This window comes from Carcharhinus amblyrhynchos, chromosome 5, assembly GCF_965287045.1.
Source record: "Carcharhinus amblyrhynchos chromosome 5, sCarAmb.v2.hapA, whole genome shotgun sequence".
NCBI lineage: Eukaryota > Metazoa > Chordata > Chondrichthyes > Carcharhiniformes > Carcharhinidae > Carcharhinus > Carcharhinus amblyrhynchos.
The window spans coordinates 42,500,398-42,525,968 of NC_137328.1; the positions used below are offsets into that span (position 1 = coordinate 42,500,398).

Consider the following 25,571-nt stretch of genomic DNA (forward strand, 5'->3'; position numbering starts at 1 on the left):
TCCCCGTAACCCTGCACATTTACCATAGCCAATCCACCTAACCTGCAAATCTTTGGAGCGCCCAGGGAAATACACACAGACACAGGGAAAATGTACAAACTCCAGTCACTCAAGACTGGATTTGGATGAGGAAACAGTGGTAATCACTGTGCTGCACATATGGAGAGTTGCAAATTAGAAGTAAATAGTCACATTTTGTTGTTGTTAAATCATTCCCTGGTATCAAGAGGATAAATTCGCATAAGGAAAAAAATTGCAAATGCTGTACTTCAAAACAGAAAACACTGGAAATACGTAAATCAGTCATGATCTGTAAAAGATATGTTATCAAATTGTCAGGTTTAACTTATCAATCAATATGGGATAAATATACTTTATCAGCTCCAAACTATTCCAAATAAAAACAAATGATTTGCATTTGATGCAAGTCAAATAATAATCTTTCCATTTTGTAAATAAGCAGGGGTGCTGCTAAACTTATATTTCAGTTTAGTGCAAAACCATTCTTAGCTGTGTTGAAGAGAAATTACATCATATACCAGGCTCATCAAGATGTTCTCTTCCTGGAAGTTCATTAATATTTATATCTCCTAAATCTCCTGTTTTAGGGTCAATAGTTGCACTGGATAATTCATTCTCAAAAGTTTGGATCTCTTCCGCAGTGGCCATCCGCTCTTCAGCCTCAGTGAACACTCTTATTATGCCATCACTGCAGTAGAAAAAAAAGTATAAGCAACACAAGTTTTCTGAAACAAAAGTTTGCATTTATATAGTGCTTTAAAATGTAGTAAAATGTCTCAAACCTACTCAAAAGAACGATGCATGGAGCTATACAAAATTTGACACCGATCTGAGGTTTTACATCAAGTGACCAAGTCACAGAGATAGACTTTAAAGGCAGAGAGAGAAAGCTAACTAGGTTTGGGGAGGTATTCTGTGGCTAAATGGCAAATCAAAGCAATTCAGGAATGCACAGGAAGCTAAGATTTTAGCAGTGCATAAATTTGAGGGTTGTATGGCTGTAAGAGATTACAAAGGTAAAGAGGGGCAAGGCCAGATCAGTTTGAACAAAAGGAAGAGCTTTAAATCTGAGGCACTGCTAGACTGGGAGCCAATGCAGCTAAACAAAACAGGAGTGCTGAGTATGTGGGGCTTGAGCTATTTAGGATACAGATATGAAATCATCTAAACTCAGCTTGAAAGTAAATCAGATATAATTGGATGGCTGATAAATGTAATTGCAAAACCTGGGAAAAGTTATGCACACAAATCTAACTGCCTAGCATTAAAAGTCGCCAGTCACAGTCCCTGATGACTGGTGGTGATTTAACCTAAAGATCATCACAACTCAGGCTGAAAAGGCAAAGCTTCATGAATAACCTCAGCTGGTATGAGAATTGAACCCACACTGTTCGTATCACTCTATCCCTAACCAGTTGTCCAACCGAGCTATGTCTGCCCATCTTAAAATTTCAGCTTAAAACATTACTTCTGTATCAAATAAAAATTTTTCACAAAGCTCAGATCTTTAAAGAAAACAATCTAAATTTAAAAAAGAATCTAGTCCATTTCCTGAAACAGGTGCTTGAATGTCAAAGGCTGTCTTAGGAATTAGACTTCATAAAGGCTTTATACCTAAACAAAAGTCTTACAGATAATCAGAAGTGCAGAAATGTGTTCTGGAAATGTTTTCAACTGATTATTTTTTAAGCATCTGCAGTCATTAGTATTTTGTTGGGTCTTATTGTTTCTACCTTGTTAATAAATCTAAGTTCTGGTCTGAATGTATGGGGCTACCTTACCAGCATTTACTACCTTCCAAAATTGACAAGACAGTGTGGTAGCCATCCCACATGGTTGCTAGTGCACTACATCACAGTTGGTGTAATTGTGATTTGTGTGATGTGATCCAACGCATTACATGCATAACATTCAGATTTGTGTAATCTGGAGATGTGGGCTACTTATGGGAATGGCTTTTTATTTCCATAAACTCAAAATAGAAAAGTGATAGGGGAAGTCCAAATCTTAACATGTTACAACACAAAATAGTGATGTATTGGACAGCATGGAAATGTGAAAGGTTTAAGGAGATCAGAAATTATGAAACATTAGGACAAAAAAACTATACGGAATACAAAGCATTAGGACAAAAAACAGGTGTGCAGGATCAGAAAAAGACAAGTTGAACTTGCACACTCTTGAAGTCTAATTAATAATCTGGATTGCTACTTTGGACAGCTTATTTTTATGCACAGAAACGTATTAGATTAAGTAATGGGGCTGAGTAGTTTTGTCAAAATGGATTTAAAATGCATCTGGCCTCAGTTATGAAGTAAAATGCTCTTTAAGTAAAAGCCAACAAATCAGTCATACGAAAAGAAAAAATACAAAATATAAAAAGTCTATTTTGTAGAAGGAAGAGTAGGGAAGATGTAAAAAAAAAGCTACAATTATTCTCCAATCCAGTAAAAACACAACTGAAATAGTAAAAGGGTTTAAAGAGTTTAGGTTCAAATATTGACAAGAACTTCCAATACAAAAAGTTTTCAATTTAATTAATTTGCAACCACCTGAATATTCCAAAATATTCAACAGCAGATAGAAATCTAACATTGTCAGCCCTATACTTTTGCTGTCTGAAGAAATTAAGTCTTAAAGTATTGTTCACGATGGAAACCAACAACAATAAAGACAGGGAGTTGGGATAGAGAAAAGCAGCAAGAAACAGAGAAGATAGATTCTAGGCCCTAAAAACTTGAGCAGACCAATTTTGGAATTTATCAACATTCTATTGAAAGAAGCTTTGAAGGACTGAGTTTTACAATAGTTATAAATAATAAGATTTTATAGTTGTACAGTAAATTTACCTTGAACCCACAACAACATCACCATTATCCAATACACAGCAGGACCAGATAGATTGAGCTGGCAACCTGATGGTTTGAGAACATTCTCCATCCTTCCAAATTCTTAAAGACCGATCCTCCCCTGTAGTAACAAAATCTGAAGGGAAGAAAGAGACCAATTCAAAATCACAATTGGAGAAAAGTATTCATAAAAAAAATTTAAAAATTGCTTTCACTGCCGAAAGATCTAAGAGAACATATTTTAAGCTGAAAACGTTCTACTTCATGAAGTGAAAATGACAGACCAAGATTTGGTTAGCTGGTCTGCTGTGAAGTTAATTCCCAGTAGTACTAAAATAATGAGGCATTCCTGGTGTATTTCACAAAATAAGGCAGTTAATGTTTACCGCTTTGGTGAGATCACATCTGTAATACTGTATACTGTTATGGTCTCAATACCCAAGGAGGAATAAATTTGTCTTACAAGGCTGCAACAAAGGTTTCTGAGGATGAAAGGGCTGTCTTATGAGGAGAGATTGAGTAGAATCGACCTATGTTTTTAAAGTTAAGAAAAAGAGGTGATTTCATTGAGTATAAAAAAAATTGAGGGGGTAGAGACTAGAAGGCTGTAGAACTAAAGGGTGTAGTCCCAGAGTATGATGTTGGCCACTTTGGACTGAGATCGATAGCATAGTTATTAGCACTGCCACCCCACAGTGCCAGGGACCCAGATTCAATCCCAGCTTAGGTCTGTGCAGAGTCTGCATGTTTTCCCCATACCCGCATGGGTTTCCTCTGGGTACTCCAGTTTCCACCCACAGTCTGAAAGATGTGCTGGTTAGGTGCACTGACCATGCTAAATTCTCCCTCAGTGTACCCAAATAGATGCTGGAGTGTAGTGGCTAGGGAATTTTTGCAGTAACTTCAGTGCAGTGATGTATTTGATTTGATTTGTTATTGTGACATGTATTAACATAGTGAAAAGTATTGTTATTTGCGCTATACAGACAGACATACTGTTCATAGAGAAGGAAACAAGAGAGTACAGAATGTAATGTTACAGTCATAGTTAGGGTAAGCCTGCTTACGACACTAAAACAAACTTTAAGAAAAGAAACCTTTTCACTGAGAGGGTTCTGAATCTCTGGAATTCTCCATCCAAGAGGGCTGTAGATGCTCAATCATTGTATACATTCAATTTTAAGATCAATATGAATCAAAGGATGTAAGGATTGATCAGGAAAGCAGAGTCGAGGTTTGGAAATTTACTATAATCTTATTAAATGATGAAGTAGATTCAAAAAACAAACCATGGGCGTAATTTTCTCCCTAAATATTCAAAGTGTCATAACAGTGTGAAAACGTGAGTCCTCCACGTCGGCCTTTCGGACAAATTCAGCACTGCAATCTTCTGGCAATCGTCAGTTTTCCCTGACATCTGGGAGCTATGAGTCCGGGTGGGTGCAATCTGCTAGCAAACCAGGATCTCCAACCCACCTGCAGAGATCCCCCCTGCAGAACTACCCTCCTTACATAAGCCTCCCCCATCATAGCCGCACCCCCATGGCACTGCTCTGGCACACTTATGGTGCCCAACTGGGCATTGACAGGGTGCCAGATGATCAATGCTAAGATGCCAGATGGGCATAGCCAGCCTGGCATTGCCCTTCCATGCCCCTAACACCCAGCGGCTTCAAAGGTGTCCACAATCCCCCCAGTGTGGCCATGGCACCTGCTTCGTGCTACTGCAGAGCAGTAGTGATTCTAACCTCTACCTCCAGAGTTGAGCTCTCCTATTGATGCAAAGCAATCTTGAAGTGCTGCACACTTTCGCTCCCTTGCTGTAAGAACACTAGTTCCAAACAGTCTCCAATTTGTCCAAAAGTAACATTACCTACATTATTTGATTGGATTCAAGATGGATACAAGTGCACATATTAGACAGATGAATACTATTAGGCAGAAAATTGCATTTGAACTTTTAGCTCCTGAGAATAAAGCATCTAAAGAGCACAACAAATCTTGGCACAAATTCAACTGGTCAGACCTACCATTTAATTGCTAACAAATTGCTCCAAATATATAATTCAATCCTGCAAACTCTTGCAGTCTGGCCAGTTAAATTTAAATGCACCCTAAATGAGAGCAGCTGTGGAGTTACTTTTAAAACAAAAACTTACCTTCTCCATTTGGGAAGACTGATAAGCAATAGATATAATTTGTATGTCCATAATAAATGTGCAAACATTGCCCAGAGATTTGCCATCGGCGAATGGTGGCATCGTTACTGCAAGACAGGAACTCTAATTCATTCAAAATGGCCAGTCCTCTAACACAGTCGTTATGACCTAAAAAAGGTCAAAGTTAATATAAAAAACATAACTGAGAAATGCTCTCCATCAACTGTCACAGAAAAGTCTTTCTAAAAACATGAACAGGAACCCAAAGTTAAAAACAGTAAATTCTTTCGGAATGATAATTAAGAGTGGGTTTTGCATGCAATTATGTCATATACCATAAAAGAGACAGTGGTAAAACAAGCCATTTGAGCCAGCTACTCCATGAAGGCATTGATGCCCATTCAAGTCTCCTTCCAACCATCCTCGTCCATTTCATTCATGCTCAGTTGTTTCTCTAAGTTCTGTTAAATGCATCAACTCTATCACAATGTGGCAGTGAGTTCCACGTTCTCATCATTACCCGAGTTAAGGAAGTTCCTCTGAATTCACCATTTAATTTTTCATGACTATCTTGGATTAGTCATGCAAAGTTGCCCCTTAGTGTCCAAAAATATGCAAATTAAGTGGATTACCATGATAAATGTGTGGGGTTGCAGAGATAGGGTGGAGGGATGGGCCTGGGTGGGATGCTGTTTAAGAGAGAGTGCAAACCCGATGGGGTGAATGGCCTTTTTCTGCACTGTATAGATTCTATTGTTCTATGAACACTGTGCTAATAATTCATCAGTCTAATTTTGATAGATTAATTTTGTTTTACCCACTTGGAACATTAATTTATGTTGGACATTTGACATTGATAATCTTAAATAAATGGAAAATATATTTTTATGGAAGAAATCCATAATCCAATTGAGAGACTGGTTTAGTAAAGTTGCAAATATACTTGGGCACACAGTTTCAGAAACATTTTTATGCATACTCCATTTCAACTGTGTTGTCTAGCTTCAATTCGAAATCAGATTATGTTGGGACTGTATACCTATCAATTAATTTAGCAGAAAGCCTGTTGTATGGTCCAAAAGTGCAGTGCATTTACCCAATGTTTCTCCTTTCTTTAAAAAGATTTATAGAAAAGCACATTAAAATTTAGTTAAGGTTTTAAAGGCTTTCTTGCTGAGGTGATATAAAAGGCTTATCTTTTAACAGAGATAAATTATTTTAAAGATCAGCGGTCATTTTTCATGATTTTAGAATTCAGAGACATTTAGTAAAATTCACTTTATTTCAACAGCAAATATGCTTGAAACTATGAGTTGCATCTGTCCAAGATAAACAGACATACCCGTAAAAGTACGCTCACATCGACCTGCTTTCCACATCTTAATCGTCTTGTCAGCAGAACCTGTCAGCATGAAACCTTGTTCAGGTAGTATTTTTACTGCCCACACTGCTGCTGTGTGACCCTAAAAGCAAAACATGTTCAAAATAATTGCACAGCAAAAGAATGTACTTAACCATTTTTATTAAAGGGATATGGGCAGCTTGCTGATACAGTAGTTAGCACTGCTGCATCACAGCACCAGGGACCTGGGTTCAATTCCTGGCTTGGGTCACTGTCTGTGTGGAGTTTGTACATTCTCCCAGTGTCTGTGTGGGTTTCCTCCCACAGTCTGAGAGACATGCTGGTTAGGTGCATTGATCTGAACAGGCACAGGGATGTGGCGACTAGAGGAATTTCACAGTAACTTCATTGCAGTGTTAATGTGAGCTTACTTGTGACTAATAAATAAACTTTTACTTTAGAAAGTAAGATATACCTGTAAAGTCATCAAACATTTCTCATTTAGCCAGACTTTAGAGGTTGTGTCCCAAGATCCACTAAGTAACGTCCCAAATTTTCCAGAAGATAGACTACAGACTAGAAGAAAGAAAAATGCATGAAAAATTGTGTAGTGTGGAACCTGGATTATTTAAATAAATAATGAAAGATGAGGCACAGGTTGGATTTAGTTCTGAATAAGCTATCTATACACAATTGTTGGGGCATGGACACTTTAAATGCATGTATATACATCAAATATTGGATGTGATAATAGCAGAAATTACATTGATCACCTCAGGACAGCGATGGACGACAGAGATGCGACCTACAATCTCTCTCATCGGACTCATCATCGGGATAAACAGACAGGCAGGCAGGCAACAGTGGGGCCCAACGTGGGGCATCGATAAATAGTAACTTTGTTGCTCCGATATCGAACCCCGCAGACTCTAAATTGAATGGTTATTTAAAACTTAGAGCCGACAGGGATAAACTCCTTATTGGACAAATAACTGCTTTTGGGAAAGTGTTTATTGTGCATGTATTGTTACTAACAAGGAGGATAAGGTAAACTCTGTAGGTTTGTATTAGAACCCAGAGGGATTAGGACCGGAACACAGCGTAAAGCCGTACCTGCAGTCTGATCACCTCCCTATTCCTTGTTGTTAAATATAGAATGGCAGGAAACAGTATAGAGACAGAGAAGTGTCCCATATGGGGGAAATGAATCAGAGAACATATTACGAAGAAAGAGTGGCCCCTATGGCCAGAATCTTGTGCTAATACTGAGATGGGACTGGAATCCCTAGGGCAGATTTTGAAGTAAGGCTAGTCAAGGGGAAGAGTGAACTCTATTGTCGACCATGAGGCAAGGCTCAAACCTAACTCTGGAGTCGAGAGGGGGTGTTCATCATACCCTTGATACTAACTGACTTAGAGGGGCTGATTGGTAAATTAGCAGGCACTGTACCCTTTCAGTCACTTCTTGTTCTCCTGGGACGATGCCTAGAGAAACGGGTAGAATACTATAGTGAGTTTTTGGATCTGGGATCCGTGAGTAAGAGATGTTTTAATGAGAGAAACAGAGATAAAGAAAATGTTTATTGAAACTGAGTAAAGTTATTATGATTATTAGTTTAGAAGAGTTACAGAGTGAGAAGTCAGGGAAAATTAAGTTAAAAGAGTCAGAAATTACGAGAGTTAGTTGAGAAGTTAAGAGAAGAAAATAAGTAATTTTGTGGAAAAGTAGATAAGCAGGAACAAAACAATGAGGTAAATATATTGTCTACGAGTCAGTTTAAAGCATATCAAGTGAGTGAAAGAATCCAAGTTCTGATTACTCCAAGTTCCAGCAGGAGATTAATCAATTAAAATCTCAGTTGTCGATACAAATAAGGATGTTGTCTGTGTTTGGGACAGTTGAGTCTGCGGGAGATGGTGTTTATGGATTGGGTTGTGGCAGTGACTGGGGACTCCCACCTCCTTTTCCAGAGGCACCTGATCCCACAGTAAGTTTAGAATTTTCCCCTGGTCTGATGAATTCTGTGACTATTCGTTGTAAGAAAGGCATGGAATTATCAGATGTTGACTGGGAGTGAATGAATGTTTTAAAGAATCTTAGCACTGTATATACCCAAGTGGTCCTTTGTTTTTTTTAAACAGGAGGGAGTTTGCAGTGTGTGTTGCAGAATTTTGAGAAAGAGGAGCTATGTTCTCTCAATTTACTATGGAAATATTATAAATTAATTGGCAAAACAGAAAATTGATTAGAGAAAATCTAAGGTTGAGCTAATAATTTGAGTAGTTTTTGTATTTCAGTGTGTTTGTGTGGTCTGGTTGCTTGTTGTTGTATTAGATCGATAACAGGAGTTGTTACAAGTCTGTTTGTTTTGTGGAGTATTTATTGTGGGCAATAAATACAATGCTTTACACTTTGGTTTAACTTCAAAGGAACTGAAAAAGTGTTACAACTGTTAAATTTAAGTACAAGATTTCTTGAATTTACTTCTGTTTTTGAGTTTAATTAAGTTTGGAAGAAATAAGAATGAAGACGACTGTCTTAATCTATTTCCTTTATTTTCTTTCGATGTTTTATTTTCATCCCAGTTTGAAATGTTGGATTTGAATGAGAGGTAATGTGAAATGAATGTTGGAAGCTTCCATGTGTGTCTGTTTGATAAAGTGGTTGTATCAATGTTTTTGTTTTGTTGTTTATTTAATGTTTTAATGTTCTTTCCCTAATTGTAATTTTACAAGTGGTTTTGATACAGAGTTTAAATATAAATTGGAAATTGGATTGGATTAAATTGAAATAAATTTCTGGAATTTTCTTAGCTTTTTGAGTATAATCAATGGCCATGATTGTGCTTAAAAGGTATAGAACATAAATAATATGTATATATGTGGGATGTTACTTTGAACACAATTTTTGGAAAGTAAATTTAAATTTCAAAATCAAAAGAACATAAATTGAACTTTGAAATAACCAGTTTGAATTTTGAATAATCCTGAGTTTGAATTTTGTTAAGGATTTAAACCTTGGAGGGAACCATGTGCTCTTTCCTTTGTCTTGAAGAAATCGTGACATCATCACATTGCAATGTTTTATTTCTTGGGTTTTTTTAAACCGGTAGAGATTTCACCATCTTCTGTTCCTAATTTGGCAATTAAAAATTATACATTGGAGGTTGTAAATCTTATTTTTATTTTTGTTTTTAATTTGACAGTTGAGACCAAATTAATTCATTTGGCTCCAAGCCAAATGTAGCTTTGGAGTTTTGTTTTAAGTAGATGGCTCGTGAATGACAAGCAAGATAGTTATCACTAGGTTGTGATAAACAGAGACTTGAAGAGTTTGGTTCATTCAGATTTTCTCATTGTTAACTTTCAAACTAAAGTGATTGGTTACGCTTAAGTGTTACAGTTTGCAACATTTAATTGATAGAGTAAATTGAGAGCACAAAATAACCAATTTATAAATGGGAAGTTGCTTAAATTCTAAAGAGGTAAATAAGTTTAATTTTGACAAATTAAGGGTAATGAAAAAAGAGTCTGTATGGGTTTTGTGTTTCAAAGAGGGATGCATTGAAACATATTCACAGTTTATGATGTAACCATTTGAACATGAGATAATTTTACAAAGTAATATCTGTTTGTTTGACTTCCTTATACTGAGTAAGTGTTATCTGTGGTAATCCTCATGTTCACATGTAAAGTTTGTTTGGTTCAATGTATGTAAATACTAATGTGTTGGGAGTTATTTTTTCTGAAAAGTTAAGGGCTCTGGAGAGTGTCAATGACTTTACAACAGATGACAGGATTTTTCCTAATATTTAGTTATTTGGGGTTACAGGAGTTAAAATGCTTAAAAGGGAACAAATAAACCATTTGTGCAAAGCATGTTATTCATAAATAAAATTGCAGACAGAATGATTGAGGAGTTTCCTCTATAATTTGTTAAACTTGGAAGAAAATCATTTGAATTACTTGTAAACTTGTACTTTGGGTCAAAAAAGAACATGGCATGTGTATGCTAGGAGATTGATTTTAAACTGTGACTGTGGAAGTTTAAGTCTAAAATGGTAACCGTGACAAAATGTGTTTATTATGCAAATTTGGATCATTTTTAAATAACAAATACTTTGGAGAGTTAAACCTACCTCTTCAGCACTTTTGGGTGCATGAGCCTCCAAAATCCAAATTTAAATGTTATTTCCCTTTTGCATCTCTATCAAAGATTTATTATTGTCCTGTGCATAACTCTGAACCTAAAATGGTGTTTAGAAAATCTGATTGTTTGTATTTGTGGGTAACTAGCTTTTTGTAATAATGGGGTTTAGAATATGTGGTTGTTTGTATTTGTAGAGTGTTGTTGCCTGTAGCTTCTGGAATATGTTGTAGAAACGTATTATTACTGTGTATGTCAATACGTGGGCCTTGCTTGACTGTTGAGTGACTGCGGAATTCCTGACAGATATCGGTCTTGAGTTTGTGATCCATCACGCTTTGCGTTCCGGATCAAAGGGGGGGATGTAGCCGAACGGGCCATTTAAAATGGTGTTTTGTAAAGCACTCTGGGACAATTGGGCAAGAAACTAAACCGACAGGCTGCAGTTTAAAGACACAGACAAACAGGCTGCAACCCTGATGAGTGAATAAACAGGATATGGGCCATCTCCAGGATGAAAGAGACTTTCTGGTCACACTGGGTTGTGTGCCAGGCATAAAGGCACCGTGAATCCTTATTTAGGAGGGAGGTATGTGACATATGTGCTTCCAACACCTACAGACATGGCCACTGGGGACACACCCAGAGATCGGTGTGGTAGCACCCGATTGGACTCTTATCGATCAGGGTGATCAAGTCCTGATTGATTGATTGGCAATGGCTAAAAAAGGGCGTGAAACCAAATGGGGTATAAAGGGTGCTGCACAACCAGGCATCTCTCTCTCTCTGACCCCATGAACGAGCTACAACAATGGTGAACATCGCCAGCAAGAGGAGGGCCACCACACCCGAGAAGGAAGGAAGACAGACCACAGCCAGAACGCCAGACTAAACTACGCAGACGACTACCAAGACCAGCACACAGATAAAGGCCAATATCTGCTTGGGTACTTGCTAGTCACACAAAGTTAAGTCAAGATCTTGTACTGGACTTGAATTCTAGTATTTTCTGTAAGATAACTTATTGTTGGTTGGGTGGGTGATTATTGATCGTGTGGGTTTAAATAAATATTATTTGTACTAATAAGACGTGTACTCGTAGTTATTTGTCCGCTGTATAAGGGTTAAAACAGACTGTGCGGCAGGCAACATAATGCAGGTTTTTAAATTGATTTTGCACATGTTCTAGGTCCAGTCAAAACATTCAGTATTTGGTAGAATTCAATTCCAAGATATTCTAATATTCAGCCACAAGTCAGTCAGATTCAAATAAGAAAACAGTAGACATTAAAATCCCGATACTTCTTTTCAAGAAAATTTAGAAGTATTTAAGAAGTATTTAGATAGACATTTGTGATGCCAAGGCTATGGGCCAACTGCTGGAAAATTAAATTGGCATAGTTAAGTTGGTATCTTTCACCATAGGTCGACTATAGGTCGAAGAGTCTTTTTCTGTGCTGTAGAATTCTACGACTCTATTCCAGGACTGGAGCACATAAACTAGGTTGTCACTTCAGTGAAGTTTTAAGCACCACAATGTCATAGATTTAATTTTCAGATTCAATATTACTAGTGTTTGCTGAAAGATCCCACAATACTCTTTTGCTGAAAAGCAGAAAGTTCTCCCAGTGTCAGTTAATATGACCAAAAATTAGTTAACTGATCATTCACCTTTACTGTTGCAAATGGAATATTGTTGAGAGCACATTGGTTGTGTACATTTGTATGACAGCCAGAGACCAAGTTTCAAAATTAATTACAAAACACTTTGGAATATCATGGAGATGTGAAAGCAAAATCTTTCTTCTCTCAATTTCCATTATCCACCGACATTGCTCCACCATGAAGCATAATCAAAATTCAACAATATTAACTGCCAAGTGTACATAAAATACAATTTTCCAAAAAGTGCATGTTATTCATAAAAATTCAGTGCATTTCACTAAATATAACCTGCAATGGCAATGTAACTGAAATTAATATGATACATGATACAGTAACAAGCCTTTTGTCTAATTAAATCTGTGGCATATGTTTTAAAGCACCTCTTTTTCCAAGCAACTATCCATCTTCCTTTTAAAAACATTTGGCAAATGTTGGTTTGACAAGTTTTTGGTAGAATTTCTTTCGAAAGAGCCGAACTCAAAGTGAGGTGAGAGGGACTGCACTTGACATGAAGGCAGTACGTGGCAAGAGTTTAGCATCAAGAAGTTATAACAAAATTGAAGTCAATGGGAAGAGGGGGAGAACTCTCCACTGTTTGGAGTCATACCTAGCGCAAGGTTGAGATTGTTGGAGGCAAATCATCTTGGATTAAATCTGGCCTCTCATTAACATTTTGCTTACCAATGTAAACAATCCGTCATTATCAATTCCATTATAATTACTTTTAATCTTGTTGACTCTATATAAAGTCACTCCTTAAACTTTCTCAGCTCTAGTGAAAAATAATCCTAACTTTCAGCTTGATAACTGTAAAATCTCACCCTAATGCTTGCATTTTAAAGGGTCACTACAAATTAGCGTTAGTCAATTTAGGAAACCAATATATAGAATACTGAATTCTTACCTGTATTTTTATGTCCCTTTAGAATGTACAAAGGTGCTGGGCTATCCAAAGTGAAAACACAAATGTTATGGTCATTGCCTCCAGTTACAATCAGTCCACGAGGGTACGTGTCATTGGGTGCTATGATGCACACACAAGACACAAAATTTGAATGTCCATTCATACAGTGCATCTCTGTAAAACCCCTGTTTGGACTAAATAGAAACAATCCAGTTAACTTTTGTCACCAGAATGAGGTAATGCTTCAAACTGTAAAACATTAGTATTGCATCAAACAGAGCCTTCTAAAAAATTTTACTATATTCATCATATAAGTTGTTGGCCTACTGTCTGTCAGTCTGGATAGCCTTACTTCTTCAATAAGGAAAACATACATGTCAAGATTTATAATATGAATAATAATTACTAAAAGACAGCGATAGCGCCTGCAACATAGAACTGTTTCCTGTTATGGTCATTGAAAGGTGGAGTATACTGTCACTAAATAGTGCAGGAGTTAGGGTTATATAGACAAAAATTGGTCAACATAAAGTCCAGGTTAGAATACAGTGGGTATGCTCCTCTAGAAAGAGGGAACCAGCTTAGAAAACATAATGACCAATAAGGATTACACAACTTATATTGCTAGAAATCATTTCATAAACTGAAGGCAGCCTGACTGATTTCCCCTCTCTAATCTGTGTAGTACCTCACCTATCATGTGGTTAAAACCAGCACTTTCAGAAAAGATCAGACATCTAATCTAGGATTTAAAGATCTTAAGAAATAGGAGTAGGTCATTCAATTTTCCAGTCTACAAGATTATTTTGCTGTTATATCAATTCTATGCAATCATGCACCTGCTTGAAATTTGATGCACAACTTCATCCTAAATTTTATGAACTTTGACAAGGTGCTGAATTCTATCCCATTCTTATTTTTAATTGCAATTTGGTAAAACAAAAATTGGCCTCTAAATTTCCAAGATCATGCCTTATTATTTCAGATTAATCATTAAAGCATGAACTTAAATCCTGATATTTCTGTTATAATGGGGATATATGCTTGTTATTTCTATTTTATTTTTAAACAAATCAAATCCAAGGTGTTGTTCTAATTGTCAATACTTTGCCCAAGCAGATATTCCTAACAGTTTAATGGGTGTACCTACACCACATGGACAGCAGCGATTCAAGGCGGTGGCTCACCATCACCTTTTCAAAGGAGCAATTAGAGATGGGCAGAAAAAAAGTGCTGGCCTAGTCAGTGATGCCAATGTCCTGAGTGAATATTAAAAAAAGTTGTATGTGTGAATATAAAAAAAGTTCCCCTATGTCATTTTTAGTTTCACTGCACACTTCAACCATCTAATTTACACTTTTGTTTTGCAAACCAAATCCCCAATGTTTTGCATTCCAGAAAATGGCAAGCAGTCCTTTAATTCACCATTAAAGACAACTGAAGATTGCCAAAGTTGATTTCTCAACAAACCTGTTGGACACGAGTGAACTAATTATGGCATGTTTAAGGTCTTTATGACATTTTGAATGAACCAATGATAGGTGGTATTAAGATTAATAATTAGCATGCCTCTATTTGCACAAAGGGGTAACTGCAAACACTTTGGGGATAAGGCAAATTCTATCTAAATTACTGCATCAACAATTTATATTTATATAGCATCTTCACAGTTAATAAAAAGGTAAAGGTAATGTCACCATTGTCTTAGATGACTCTTGGCTGCTTTCCTCTTTGAGTGGGAGAGCTGACAGGTGATAGGTTAACCTGAGGATCACACCTCAGGAGAGGGGCAAGATTGAGAAGGCAGGCCTCATGATTAACCTCAGCTGGGAATTGAACCCATGCTGTTGGCATTGCTGTGCATCACTTACCAGTTGTCCAGCTAACTGAGCTAAACCTATCAAGGCACTTCATAGGAGCATTATAAAACAAAACATGATACCTTGGCACATAAGGAGACATGAGGTCAAATATTAAAAAGCCTGGACAAAAAGATAGGTTTTAAGGAATGTTTTAAAAGAAGGAAAGCAAAATAGAGAGGCTCTAACGTGTAAGCAAGGTAGTTCAGGGATTGGGGCCAAGGACACCTGAAGATTAGATTCAACCATCAATGTTGGGGGAATTAAAATCAGGGATACTAAAGAGACCAGAATTAGACGATCACAGTACCTCAGAGTTGTGGGGCTTGAAAAGATCATCGATAGAGTGAGAGGTGAGATCACAGTGGGATTGAAAATAAGGATGATAATTTTAAAGTTAAAGCTTTGCTTGACTGGTAACAAAGATAGGTCAGCAAGCATAAGGGTGACAAAGAAAGAAGACTTGCTGAGGGTTAAAATACAGGCAGTAGAGTTTGGATGATCTTAAGTTTAGAATATAGAATGTGGGAGACCATCCAGGGGGTATTGGAATAGTCGCGTCTCGATGAAACAAAAACACAAGTGAGGTATTCATCAACAGAGACAGGGACAGTTGAACAACATTACAGAGGAAGAAATAGGCAGTTTTAATGAATGCACAAATATGGGATTGGAAGCTCATTTTGGGATGAAATGTGACATCAAGATTGGAAAGAAGCAAGTTTGATCTCAGGGTGTTGCAGCAAAGGAATGGAATTGGAGAATTAGGGATCAAAGTTTGGAGCAGGAACTGAAAACAATTGCTTCAATCTTCCCAATATTTAAAACAAGAGCTGCAAGGTCAGGCAAGATAATACAATTTCCCTTCCAGTTGTTAATATAAATTTAAGTGATTCAGTACTCAGTGCTCTAGTATTTTGTTTTGGGCAAGTACCAAAAATCTAAACCCTTCCCACTAACTCTAAGCATTTTGGACTTATGGAAGCAAGTTTGATATAGTGCAGGAAAAGACAACCTGACGGAGGATGGTAAGAGCAAAATATGTAACAAATTAAAAACAAAAATTCTCCTATAACAATACAAATACAACCTCTCAGCTGTAAAAACAAACTTGGCTTCACTGGAAACCAGACTAAGGGCAGGGTTCTGAGGTGATGCAAACACTAATTGGAAATGCACATTACCCAACATCCTCTATTTCAAATCCTCAATAAAGCTAAAAGCATTTGTACAGAAGGCCACAGGCATTTGCACTGAGTCAATAAGAAAACGTTCTACCTAGATTGGCAAATCACAAGAGAAAGGCAATTAAAATAATTGCAGGTCTAGAGTGACAAGAAAGACCTCTTCTCACTGGGCTGTTACATGAAGGCCATCTTCATGAGTGTTTCATATAGTTCAATGGAGGAGACTAGTGAAAGGACAAGCAAGTCAGGAACATATTTACAGAGACAGCTATAGTCCTCTAAAAAAAACCCACAATAATGCAGTTCTAATGTTAGAAAGTGAATCAACAGGGTGGATAGAACAGAGATACTCAGAAACCTAATGCACTTCACTACATTCATGCCAACATAATCCATTTCAATTGTCTCACATCAGATTTTTAAACAGTTAAATGCTAGAGATTGAATAAATATAGTAACTGCTGTTTGGATGAAGATGAATGTCTCTGAAAATATCAATGTTTTTCTCTTCCCCATTTTAGCATACAAATTAAGAGGAGGAGCAGGCCATTTGCCCCCTCAAGCTTGTTCCGCCATGCAATAAGGTCATTACTGATCTGATTATGGCCTGACTCCAGATTCCACCTACCCTGACTACCTTGTTAGCCAAGGACCTTAAAAATATTAAATGACCCTGCCTCCACTGCTCTCTGGGAAAGAGTTCCAAAGGTTCACAATTCTCACAGGGAAAATTTTTTCTCATTTCCGTCTTAAATTTTTGAACTGTGTCTCTAATTTCTACCCTTTTCCACAAGGGAAAACATACTTTCAGCATCCACCCAGGTAAGCGTACTTAGGATTTTACATGCTTCAGTAACGTAAATTCCAATGGATACAGGCCCAGCCTATCCAACCTTTCATTTATATCCTTTCTTAAATGAGATCAAAACTGTACACAGCACTTCATATGTAGTTTCACCAATGCCCTGTACAACTGTAGCAAAACATCCCTACTTTTACACAACATTCCTCTTGCATAAAATGACAATATTCTATTTGCCTTCATAACCACTTACTGTACCTGCATACTAACTTTTTCAGATTCACATACAGCACTTTATGCTTTTATTCCCCGCGTCCAGGATATGCAGGTAGGATTCAGCAGCAACAATAACTAAAGAAACAAGCTAAATGCAGCATTTTTCTTTGTAAACTCAACAATGCTAATAATTTCACAAAATTCACAGGACTACTGTGCTTAAATATGCAATGATGTTAAACAATGCAAGGCTATAAGGAAAGAATTTAAATATTGTGTTGCTTGACATCATTGCATATTAAGGAACCACAATTCAAGGATTTTAAAGAAAAGCACCAAACCCAAATTACACTTGCAAAGGAAAGTAAGAGCTGTCAATATGGGCTCATCCCGTCTACATTTCTGAACAGTGGATCACAGAATAACTACCAACAGGAATCCTAACAAGTTTTGACCCTCCAAAAACGTGCTCGATCTAATTACAGCTTAGCAAACAATCTGTATTATCACAAATGTGGGATCAAAACTGATTTTTGATTGTTTAGTTTACTCTTTACCAATGGTATAAATATTCAATTTACCCAAATGAATTATTGTTGAAAATGAATGAGGATGTTCTGCTCTGTGTCTGTATTCATTTTCCAAGAACTTTTTCTGTTAGGTGTTTGCTCAGACTTCTCATTTAAGGTCAAAACTAAGGCACCAAAAGATAACAGAGAACAATCAGTTAAATGCTGCTGCTCCACCTCAGCAACATTATCTAAAACAAAAACTGCATCAGTTTTCGCCTGTATGTTTACAGCACCCAACTCTTCCTCACCGCACAACCCCTATTGACCCCTTGACTTAGTTCAACATTTTATGCAACCTTGGTGTCATATTTGAACCTAAGATGAGCTTCTGACCACATATCCGTGCCATTATCAAGATCATCGATTTTAACCTCTGGAGAACTGCGTGACATCAATCCTGTATCAGCTCATTTGCTGGTCAAGCCCTCCTTCATCTAGGCTTTTGACACCTCTGCTCTTGACTATTCCAAAGCATTTCTGGATCGTGTCCAGTCTTTTATCCTCCATAAATTTAAGATTAATCAAATCTCTACTGCTAATTTACACCAATTCCTGCTCACCGACTTCCACTGGCTCCTGATTAAACATCTCAATTTCAAAATTTATGATCACAACAAGTGTGAGACCATTAGTATCTATGCTTGGACCTCAGATTTTTATGATGCATGTCAGTGAATAAGAACTTATCACATTTTGCTCATGATACAGATGTAGGTGGAAAAGATGTTGTAAAGGGATATAGACAAATTAAGTGAGTGGGGAAGAACATTGAAGATGGATTACGTAGTGAAAATTGTTCAGTGACACTCTATGGCAGGAATGATAGGGAAGCAGATTTTTTTTAAAAAGAGAGAGACTGGGTAACGCTTGTTTTCAGAAATACTTGAATGTCAATGAACATTAGGTTAAAATGCAGATACAGCAGCAACTAGGAAAGCAAATAACATTTTTATACAACGTGATTGGAGTAAAAAAGTAAAGAAGTCTTACTGCAATTGTGTCTTGGTAAAATCAGACCCATGTATAGTTTTGGTCTTGTTACCTAAGAAAGGATATGCTTTCCTTAGAGGGGGGGCAACAAAGGCTCACTAAACTGACTCCTGGGATAATAGGATTGTCCTTTGAAGAGACTTGGTCAACATTCCTCAGAGCTACAAACTTATAAATTAGAAGTAGTAGGCCCCCTTGAACCTGCTCCACCGTTCAAGATCATGGCTGATCTGCTTGTAATTTCAACTCCACATTCCTATCTACCCAGGTAATCTTTCACTTCTTTGTTAATCAAGAATCTATCTAGCTCTACCTTAAAACTATACAGACTCTGCTTCCAGTGGAAGAGAATTCCAAAGACTCATGACCCTCAAAGAAAAAATTTCTCATCTGTCTTAAGTGAACCCCCAGTTCTAGATTCTCTGAAGAGAGAAAACGTCCTCTCCACATCCAGCTTGTCAATACCCCTCAAGAACTTAAAGGTTTTGATTAAGTCAAAGAACAATGAAAAATATTTTTCACTGTATGCTAATACATGTGACAATAATAAATCAAATCAAATTCAGCCCTCCAATCCATGACAAGCATGATGCTTTAAGTCACCGCTTAGTCTTTTAAACTGTAGTAGATACAAACCTAACCTCTTCAATCTTTCCTCGCAAGACAACCCATCCATTCCTGGTATTAGTTTACTACCAATAAACTCTGAACTGCTTCTAATCTATTTAGAAGAACAAGCGTGATCTCATTGAAACGTACAAAAGTCTTAAATGGCTTAGCAGAATAAATGCTCATGGGATATTTGCCCTGGCTGAGGGGTCTGGAACTTGGGTGAGTTTTAAAAAATGATCCTGAAATGAAGAACAAGGAGAAATTTCTTCAAAGGAATATTTTAGCCCCAACAGCTGTGGATATTCAGCTGATGTGTCCATTCAAGATAGAGGTCAATACATTTTTGAACACGAAGAAAATCAAGAAAAACATGTTAGTGCCGGAAGGTGGAGTTGAGATAAATCAACTAGGATCTTACTGACAGAGGAACAGACTCAAAAGGCCCAAATGGCCTACATCTCCTATTTTTATGCTCTTACATTCATACTGGATTTCAAATCCTGCATAGTCGTGCCTTTCTCGATCTCGGTGATCTCTTCCAACCCTGAAAGTATCGGTCTATCTTCAAAGCCACGTCTTAAAACCTTATCTCTATAGTCAATCTTGTTCCATCATACTGCCTCCTGTAGCTCAGGATCCAATGTTATTTGGAAACACTCCTGCGAAGGGCCTTGGAACATTTAAGGTGCTATGGAAATGCAAGTTGTTGCTAAATTGAGACAAGGGCCTTAAATTCCTTTATTGAAAAACGCAAGAGAGGGAAAAAAAATCTGCCTTCAATACAGATGATCGCCAGATGCTACCCAATTGTATAGAAAAGCGTAGAATGGAGATCCAAGTATTAAAAGTGGGGATATTGCACTAATTTCCCCATTTCACTAATTTTCCCCACCCTAGGGCTGAAGCTGTCAAGTCATCAAAGGCGCCTGTCTCTCCCTCTGTGGCGAGGCCTCTGGCCAAGCTCCCGAACTTTATGATTTTTTTACCTGTTGGGTACCCACACTCGAGCAGAGCGGTCCCTGGACACGGACACGAAGGCCCCCACAGGGAATAAAGTGGTGGCCAGGCCCCTAACATCCATTTGGTGGCCGGCTAAGGAGCAGCTGAGCCTGAATCCGGACGACGCCATGTCGGCCTGGCCGTGGGTGCCGGGAACATGGCGGCACCCTGGGAGCAGCAAAGCCAGCACCCTCCCCCGGCTGCAAAATTATTATCCAACATGCGGCTGCCGCCAAAACTCACAACCATCGGTACACTTTTAAAATCATAACATTTAAAAAATAAACGTATACGTTAACAATTATCAACGTGCCACGGACGGGTCAGAGGGTGCGTAGCCATGGTAACCGTCATCAAAGGCTGATATTATAATTAGCCGGGGCCCGGACAAAGGTACACATTTAATTCTGGTTAGAAAGCAAATTAACGGGGGGATTTTGTTTTTTTAAAAAAGGGTTAAGAATTTTTTTGTTCCGGTCGGCGGATTTACTGAGCGGACTCACGGGCGGGGAGGGGCGGCGGCTGTGGGAGAGGGAACCACACCGACATCTAGAGGTTCGGATGACCAAGTCGAAGCCAGCGTCCCGGTCCTGGTACTTGAGTCAGACAGGTAACACAGGTAGCCGCTCCAGTTCAATGTCCATGAACTTTCTCTCTAAAGCACTCAATGCATAAGGCCAGTGAGCTAAGATCAGGGGCGGGATCAGATGTAATGCCTGTTCTTGTCGGCTTGGATCTAGTATGCCTCTCTTGTACTCTGTAAACTGAATGTGAGCCTTTCTATGCCCTGTTTGTGATTAGAACTCCCCACTCACCTGACGAAGGAGCAGCGCTAGTGGCTTTTGCTACCAAATAAACCTGTTGGACTTTAACCTTGTGTTGTGAGACTTCTTACTGTGTTTACTCCAGTCCAACGCCAGCATCTCCACATCATCTCTTGTGGCAGACCATGAATTGGATTCAATTTGAATTGTTTTTTGGCATGAGCCCAAGGACAGCATGGTAGCATAGTTGTTAGCATTGCTGCCTCACAGTGCTGAGAACCCAGGTTTGATTCCCGGCTTGGGTCACTGTCGGTACGGAGTTTGCATGTTCTCCGTATCGGCGTAGGTTTCTTCCAAGCCCTCCAGTTTCCTCCCACACTAATAAATAAGCTTTAAGCAAGGAGATAGATTAAGGTGAAGTTGAAATAAATCAACTAGGATTTTACTAATAGAGGAGCAGAATCTACAAGCCAAATAATCCAAACCTATTCCTATTTTTTATCATGTGGAGATGCCGGCGTAGGACAGGGATGGTGGACAGGTTTATTTGGAATCATGAGCTTTCAGAGCACTGCTCCTTCAGGTGAGTGGAGAGGTAGGTTTCACAAACATAGAATATATAAACAAAGACACAATTATAAGATAATGGTTGGAATGTGAGTCTTTTCAAGTAATCAAGTCTGTGACCTGTAGCTGTAAAGACTTGATTACCAGAAAAGACTTGCATTCCACCCATTATCTTGCAATTGTGTCATTGCCTATATATGTCATGTTTGTGAAACCTATCTCTCCACTCACCTGATGAAGGAGAAGCGCTCCAAAAGTTCATGATTCCAAATAAACCTGTTGGTTTGTCTGCAAGCTTTATAAATCCCAACAAATTATCTATATTCTTACTACTTTAATTTTCAGTAGTCTTTTTGATGTGTGAGATAAATTTAAAGTTTATTTATCAGTGTCACGAGTAGGCTTATATTAACACTGCAATGAAATCACTCACCGTGAAAATCCCCTAGTTGCCACACTCTGGTTCCTGTTTGGGTACACCTGAGGATGAATTTAGCATGGCCAATGTACCTAACCAGATGTCTTTTGGACTGTGGGAAGAAACCGAAGCACCTGGAGGAAACCAGGGAGAGCATGCAGACTCTACACAGTTACCTAAGCAGACAGTCACCGAAGCCGGGAATCAAACCTGAGTCTCCAGCTCTGTGAGGCAGCAGTGCTAACCACTTTGCCACGGTGCTGCTCCAGCGCTATAATCTTCCTTTTTATATACTTGTGGTACTTCTTACTGTCTGATTTTATACTGGTTGGAATGCAAGTCTTGTAAACCATTATCTTGTAAATTGAGTTTTTGCTTGTATATGACCTGTTTGAGAACACAAGCCCTCACTCATCTGATGAAGGAGCTTGACACTCTGAAAGCTAGTGCTGCCAAATAAACCTGTTGGATTTTAATCTTGTGTTGTGAGACTTTCTACTGTGCTTACCCTAGTCCAACGCCGGCATCCCCACATCATGACCAATCTTCACAGCATTGTACGCCTTCAAATTTAATTCCATCCAAAACTTGTTATTGATGGTGTATCATTTGTGGTGGTAGTGAGGCGGTATTAATGAGAACCTCCGCCAGACTGTACACACGAGTCATTTTTTTAAAGTAAAAATAAATGATACCTTTAATGATGTGTTGAAGTGGTGCTTCATTTTCTTCATGTTTAGACTCTAACCAGGCGTGACTCACTCACTGAATCACCAAGGAAACGTGACGCTTCCCCAGAGCGGAGGTGAGTACAACAAGCAGTTTGTGATCAGCAAGTAACTTTATTTTCATACCAACATCATTATGTTTTTTTACTCTCTCCCCTCCAGACCGGTGAATCTGTAAAATGCCTCAAAAAGTTCTCAAGTGTGTTATTCAACTTGACATCCACGCGGTAAGATGCACATTCTTTTGTACATTAAATTCAATGCGTATTTAAAATAACACAGATGCACCGTAAATATAAATTCTAGTGGTAATCTCTACATTGCATTCGACGTTTAATTAATAACATGCATTGAAACAAGCCAGTGTTTATGAACTGCACTCGGTCTGTGACTTGTGTTGCTAAGGTAGCGAAAACAGTGATTATTCCAAGAAAAAACGCCCTTTATAGAAAGGGAGGATCCGTGCTTTTTCTCCGTAATCTTTTTCTCGATATTAGTGAAACGGCTGTTTTATTTTATTGTATGATTCACAATTATAACTTTTCTTTGTGTGCGAATTCGCCTTTACAACAATATCCGTGCTTCATGTTTGCATTTTTCTTTAAGCACCTTCTTCCAGAAGTCCTTGAAGTTGAGGACTATACACAAAGTCGAGGCTGTCAATGATGTAGTACTATAGGTGGCAACCCCCTTTTATTGCAAGCTTGTGAAAATTGCATTTTTTCATTAAGTTATTGAAAAATACGTTTTTCAGAAAAGTAAATGCAATACATGTAAAAAGGAAAATCAGTTCCAATGTATTCTAAGATGAGTAAAAGTTAACCTTTCATGATTGCTGATTATAACCAGGTAACAGGCAAAATGCACAGAGATAGTCCAGTTCAATTTTTTTTGATAAGTTTAACAAAGATTAAGAGTCCCTGGTTACATGTAAATGATGTAAACAATACAAACATTCCAAGTCAAGCATGATCCAAATCAAGCGACAGACCCGCACATTCAAGTTTTTAGTAATTATGCCAGCCCAAGTTCTAACTGTTTATGACTTATGTTAATTACAGTATCACTACAGATGTAGAAAAATGCTTCAATCATTGTTTACCTGTGTGTCAAATTTATTGACATAGAGTCATAGAGGTTTACAGCATGGAAACAGGCCATTCGGCCCAACTTGTCTATGCTGCCCTTTTTTAAAAAACCCCTAAGCTAATTCCAATTGCCCACATTTGGCCCATTTCCCTCTATACCCATTGTATCCATGTAACTATCTAAATGCTTTTTAAAAGATAAAATTGTACCCGCCTCTACTACTACCTCTGGCAGCTTGTTCCAGATACTCATCACCCTCAGTGTGAAAAAATTGACCCCTAGACACTTTTGTATCTGTCCCCTCTCACCTTAAACCTATGCCCTCTAGTTTTAGATTCCCCTACCTACATTGCTGTCTGTAGGATCTTACGTACGTGGATTGGTTTTCCTTAACAATAGAATTGGCATGGAGGGACCAGGACAGGTTGTTGGTGATTTGGATATCTCGAAACTTGAAGGTCTCAACCATTTCCACTTTGTCCCCATTGATGTAGACAGGGGCATGTCGACCATTATGTTTCTTGAAGTTGATGACTATCTCTTTTGTTTTTTAACTTTGAGGAAGAGATTATTGTTGTCACGCCAGTTAACCAGATGTTCTATTTCTTTCCTGTACTCCATTTCATCATTATTTGAGATCTGATCCACTATGGTGGTGTCACTAGCAAACTTGAAAGTCAAGTTGGAGGGGAATTTGGCCACACAGTCACAGGTGTATAAGGAGTATAGTAAGGGGCTAAGGACACAGCCTTGTGGGGCACTGATGTTGAGGAGGACCATTGAGAAGGTTTTTTTTGCCTATTCTTACTGATTGTGGTCTGTGGGTTAGGAAGTCTAGGATCCAGTTGCAAAGGAAGGAGCTGAGTTCCAGGCCATGTATTTTGGAGATGAGTTTTGTAGGAATAATGGTGTTGAAGATAGAATACAACTGTTTTTTTTTCCTTTTCTGTGTCCAGCTATCATTTCTTTTGAAATATAACAAGCCATTTATTTAGCCAAAGTTAACATTTATAAACATTCAAATAATCAGACAGTGCTCAGTGATTTGCCTTAATGTTAATTTCCTGAGAATCATTAAGTCACTTCCTTTGGATGTTAGCACTGCGGAGACTGCAGCATTCAGTTTGTCTGTGTCTGGAGGCTGAGATTGAGGCATGAGTCAAGACCTACTGAGCTTGGGAAACATGAGATACAACAGGCAGGAGAGGAATTCTTGGAGTACGACTTGGTGAAGTTTACCATGTTTGTAATGAGGAAAATTTAGATCATTGAGTATAAAAAGAAAGGGCTAAGTGTAAAACCACCGGAGGGAGCATAGATCCAACATTGAAGAGCAGAAAATGATGCAGTCATAAGTGTTCAATTGTGTTTAATTTTCTGTTAATAGATAGGTGTTTTGCCTGTTGTGATTTGGGATATATTTAGTTGGGAATGAGCTCAGGAATAGAGTTTGGGTAAGTTTGCTTCTGCTGGCCTGACAAAAATACATCTTGCTGTTGCATTTGAAGGCCTCCAAGTGGATGCTTTGTTAGGGTTGCCAGCTTTGGTTGGACATTTTCTGGAAAGTTCATCACATAACATTTTGTTCACAAATAATTAATCACCTAACATCTGCTTGTGTGACACCTGATTGTGATATCTAATATTATGTGATCACATAGTACTGGCCAGAGTTCAAAAA

General features: G+C 38.1%; 2 protein-coding genes across 2 annotated transcripts in view; one reads left to right on the forward strand and one right to left on the reverse strand.

Moving 5' to 3' along the window:
- The window catches only part of plaa (phospholipase A2-activating protein), a 41,265-nt gene extending 20,761 nt beyond the window's left edge, over positions 1 to 20,504 (reverse strand). The window contains exons 1-7 of the mRNA XM_080188695.1: positions 20,312 to 20,504; positions 13,088 to 13,281; positions 6,847 to 6,947; positions 6,372 to 6,492; positions 5,030 to 5,197; positions 2,871 to 3,006; positions 540 to 709 (exon numbers count right to left, since the gene is read on the reverse strand). Of these exons, the coding sequence (XP_080044821.1) occupies positions 540 to 709; positions 2,871 to 3,006; positions 5,030 to 5,197; positions 6,372 to 6,492; positions 6,847 to 6,947; positions 13,088 to 13,281; positions 20,312 to 20,454 (1,033 nt within the window). The 5' untranslated portion in view covers positions 20,455 to 20,504. The remainder of the gene's footprint in view (positions 1 to 539; positions 710 to 2,870; positions 3,007 to 5,029; positions 5,198 to 6,371; positions 6,493 to 6,846; positions 6,948 to 13,087; positions 13,282 to 20,311) is intronic.
- A 2,436-nt stretch (positions 20,505 to 22,940) lies between these two features.
- LOC145343426 (spermatogenesis-associated protein 6-like) overlaps positions 22,941 to 25,571 on the forward strand; it is a 69,407-nt gene continuing 66,776 nt past the window's right edge. The window contains exon 1 of the mRNA XM_080189654.1: positions 22,941 to 23,028. Coding sequence (XP_080045780.1) covers positions 22,981 to 23,028 — 48 coding nt within the window. The 5' untranslated portion in view covers positions 22,941 to 22,980. The remainder of the gene's footprint in view (positions 23,029 to 25,571) is intronic.